Consider the following 4,463-nt stretch of genomic DNA (forward strand, 5'->3'; position numbering starts at 1 on the left):
GACATATGTTTATGTTTGTTTGTGTGTATGTGTGCCTGCGTGTTTGTGTACGTGTGCCTGCGTGTGTTGTTTGCGTGTGTGCGCATGTGAATGCGTGCGTGAGTGCTGTTTTTATGTTTTAAGTCACTGTCTGTTTTTCTCTCGGCGTTGACAGTTAACCCTCAGCGCAGCGAGGGACTGATATTTCCGTCCGCCAGAGCAACACGGCGACCGTATCGTACGTTTTTCTCTTCTGCTCCTCTGAATTGCTGCTTTGCTTTTTTTTCAGTGCAAAACACCCGCCCGTAGATAAGAAGAGTGAGTCAGCGGACAGAGTCACCCTGACACCGCCACACAGCAGCCCCTCCCTCCACACACACAACACACAGAACACCCCCATCCTCCCACCACACAACAACCCCCACCTACACTCACAGGAAGTGGGAGCGGACAGAGAGGGAGAGGCAGAGAGAAATAAACAGGAAGAGGAGGTGGGTGAGGGGCGGGGGCGTGGGGGATGGGGGGTAAAAGTTCTGGAGGGAGGGGAGGGGGGCAGGCCTTGTTCTACTACACTGGGCTTCCACTGGATTGGGGGAGGGAAGGTCGGGGGAGGGTGATGAGAACGCAGAGATAATGGCACTGTACACCACAGGGGTAGCATCAAAAACAACAACAACAACAACAACAACAACAACAATAACCCTACGAAAAGGCTAGGCTACAGCTACAGTTGAACTCTGCTAAACACTGCATCCCAAACTGACAGCCACCACGTGTTGCCCGGCGGTGGTGCGGTGCGTGAGCGGACATGTCGGTTTCCTCCCCACCTGTTGCAGGTTTTCCCCGTGGAACTGGTCTCCTATGACACGCAGCTTCTGTCCGATGTGGGCTTCCACGCTGAGTGCCGCTGGCTGCCGTTGCTGCTGCTGCTGCTGCTGCTGCTGCTGCATCCGCTGCAGCCCCGCGCCCCTTCCTCGCTCCATGTCTCGCTGCTGCTCGTCCTGCTGCTCGCCGCCCAGCTCAAAGGGAGCCGGAAAGTGCGATCGAAAGCCTGCGTTGCCTGCAAGAGGATGAGCGGTTATTTAGGTCTGACACTTAAATACATAGAGGTTGGTCTTGTTTTCACTTCCCACGTCCACTCTGTGAATCTGTGTGTGCTGGGTGTTCAGAGTTTTGAATCACGTTAAATGTTCTGATTAAAATTCTCCTTTTTTTTATATTGTCGCAGCTGTAAACGTTGCAATAGGAACTTCTTTTTTCGATTTCGAATGTCGAAACTTCCAGTACGCTGTCCGAATCGTTGATGGGTGCAATATAACTTTACTGTCTCAGATAGGCCGTTTCCCTGGGATAGGGACGGCGTGGGCAAAGCATACTGAGATGATGACCACTGTCGCGCCATGTCCTCTCTGAGCGGCCACGTCTGTCTAGCGACTCTTTAGTCGCCCAGCAGCTGGGCGCAGACCGTACAAGCCATAAAAAGTCAATAGCAATATGGACTCTGTGGCGCCTGGGCAGTGAGAAACCTCCAGTATATACTCTCCCGGCCTCACACCATGGATTTGGCACTTCTTGTTTTTATAACGCACAACGACACAACCCTCCCCCGCATTGCTTGTTATTTTCCATAGTGCAAGTGACCACATGTTAGCCTAGTGTGTGTGTCCGTCTGTGCGTGCCGTGAATGCATGCGTGTGTGAGCGCATGTGTGCGCCGTCTGTGCCGTGCGTGCATGTGCGTGTGTGTGCGTGCATGTGTGCGTGACAACGTGCCGGCGCTGAAGGGACTCACCGTGAAAGAGGTGTCTGGGCTCCGTGTTGCCGCCACAGGGCAGCATGCCGTTGGCGCTGACCAGGGCAGGGCAGGGTGTCTGTGTCCCCTGGTCTTTGCACTTTATCGCCCTGATGGTGGGGTGCGAGAGGTACGAGTCTGGCTCAAACACATCGTCCTCGTCATCGTCCATACGGGGGCCCCAATGAGGTGGACCACCTGGGTAGTGGGATGAGGTGGGGAGGCGTTAGAACGACAGCAAGGCACCGTGTCGATGAACCGTGCGGTTCACCATGTGTGTTGGGGACTTTACAAAAGGGACATTCTGAATTTCAAGATTTCGGTTAACCGCGCCGGTTTATATTATATGAGTGTTTGACTCAAAAAGAGAAGCCCAGTGCACGCGTCTGGCAGTAGAAATTACTCAACCCTTTCTTTGTTTCAGCTAGCGCTGCCTTAAATACATGACTCAGCTTATCTCCTCGAGATCGAACCATGTAGTTGACTAACCCACGTAGTTATGAGGCCCGCTTGAGCTAAATTTATCCCAATGAGGTTTTGGCAGTGATTTCTGCGGAGGAGGATGTGTCATTTACGCCATGCTAGCCAGCGAGGGAGAAAAGTCTTGGGGTTTTTTTTCCCGAACTGATTAACAATTTCAAACCATATGTCCTTGAGTTTCATGATCAGATATTGCACTACTACTAGGTCCATACCTATACAGACAGACTGTGCCTAACAACTGAATACAGGTACAATGACCAAACATGGGTGCATCTTCCTATCAGTCAAGAGGTGGGCAGTTGAGAACCCTTCAAAAGTCAACCAAGCAAATCCCTCAATCTTGATAGAATCTTTTATACGAGGGTCAAATGGGGTTTAAAATAGGGTCACAACACAGATGAAATTACAGTAGCTTCACCATCTTGAACCCAATTCACCACAAAGTTGTAATGCAGGGTTAGACTACTACCACACTTTCAAATGAGGGTCTACAGCAAGCGGGTAATGACAGCCTTTGAGGAAAGTCGTACACTATTCTGCCTTCCCGGGCCTTGTCTGCTCGCCAGGCCCCTCCGAGGGATTCATCTTTTCACCCAACATAAGCAGATTGGGCTGCCTCTAGTGTTTTCAGACCTCACGCTATCCCGTGAGTGTTTACAACAAGTCCCGTGTGTAAAACCACTTAATTCTTTGTTTTGACAAACAGTACAAGAACATGCAAGATCCGTAAAAGAGCAACATGTATTTAAGATCGCGCGGGCTTTTTCTCTCTTCTTTTTTTTTTGTTGCACTAGGAGCCTCAGAGCGGGTCCACGGGTCTGGCTGTAAGAGGATTGGCTCCCCCTGCCGCACACTGACAAAGGATAAAGAGAGGCATAGGAAACCTCTCGACTCCAGCATACCCTCTTCAACTCTGAGGGGGAGGGTGTTCAAGCGCTCAAGGAAATGGAAAAATAAAGAGTTTCGACGCAACACACAGCAAAAAAACACTTCGCATGCAGCACTAGTATGGGCATTAAACAACATCAGGTGGCGCATCAGTGTACTGATTCAATCTTAAATTATATTTTGTTCCGAACAATAACAGTGTCCGTTTTGCAAATGCGAAGTACTTCAAATCAATTGCCATGTTTTCTAAGACATCAGCTGACCGGGTGCGACACATCATTAATATACATGTCCCGACATATTAACAGTAGAAAAATGTTACGATTTGATATCAGATTAAAAAAAAACCGCATAGGTAGTCGCGTTTATTGGCTGGTGGTTTCTTTGCCGTTATCAGACTCTGGGTCCTATAACTAGGCTACTTGTGTTGTTCTTATGCGGTTGATTTGACAACAATATAGCTCGCTATTATGTGGCATCGCATCGCATGAGCCGCTGCAGCAGTTGCGGGCACCATTGTGCCGGTTTAAGACATTAATAGTAACCTACAATAATAACATACATATGTATGATAAAAAACAATGCATTCTCAAGACGCATCATGAATATAACAAGACGCACCAGTTTGATTTACAAATAATACAAACGGACGGAGTTGCGTGCCTTCACTGAGAGCCGGGTGATGAGCCGGGGCCGGGAGCCGGTAAAGCAATGTGGTGAGCTGTTGACTATTTGTAATATGAAAACTTAGCAGTAATACGCCATTACAGCCTGCCAAACTCAACGCACGACTTCAGCGATACAGGATTATTAATTACATAAACCACGTTTGGTTTCTTACTTGTTTTCATCGGATATGGACTGTGTCAGGTAGATAAAACAATCGAATATTATTACAAAAAAGCGTTTCAGAAACTCACCGCAAGTTTTTCATTCAAGGTTGTATTTGCCTTTCACTTGAAATTAAAGCACGCTCACAATCCCGTTGAATCAACAGATATAGTCCGTTTCACCCCCAACTCCCATTCCGAATGAGAAATGGATATACGGCTATTTCATTTCGCAGACCTCTGGTCCAAAAGGGTTCCGCCTCTAAAGGGGCGTGGTACAAGAAAGGGCGTAAACATACGCCCTTTCTCTTCGTCTCTTGGGTGCGTTTCCTTTAAGATGTATTTAAATATTCTGCCTCAACCAATGAGTTGGTTTGTTTTTCTTCTTTTTCTTATGCGTATTCAGACACGTGGACGGGAAATTCCCTAAAGCACGAGACAGCTTCTCTGCAAACTGTTGGAAACGAAAACACGTTCAGTTTCCCGCGAAGG

The 4,463-nt window shown here is 48.3% G+C and overlaps 1 protein-coding gene across 1 annotated transcript; it reads right to left on the reverse strand.

The window, feature by feature from the left end:
- Positions 1-719: 719 nt before the first annotated feature.
- bmf1 (BCL2 modifying factor 1) lies at positions 720-4,172 on the reverse strand (the record flags this gene model as incomplete). Its single annotated transcript, XM_079752276.1, has 3 exons — positions 4,062-4,172; positions 1,771-1,968; positions 720-1,039 (listed from the first exon to the last, which is right to left on the reverse strand). The coding sequence occupies exons 2-3, from the start codon at positions 1,940-1,942 to the stop codon at positions 720-722; spliced, it is 492 nt and encodes a 163-aa protein (XP_079608402.1). The 5' UTR covers positions 1,943-1,968; positions 4,062-4,172.
- Positions 4,173-4,463: the final 291 nt, after the last annotated feature.

The sequence above is a fragment of the Pollachius pollachius genome (assembly GCF_949987615.1).
Source record: "Pollachius pollachius genome assembly, chromosome: 15".
Taxonomy (NCBI): Eukaryota; Metazoa; Chordata; class Actinopteri; order Gadiformes; family Gadidae; genus Pollachius; species Pollachius pollachius.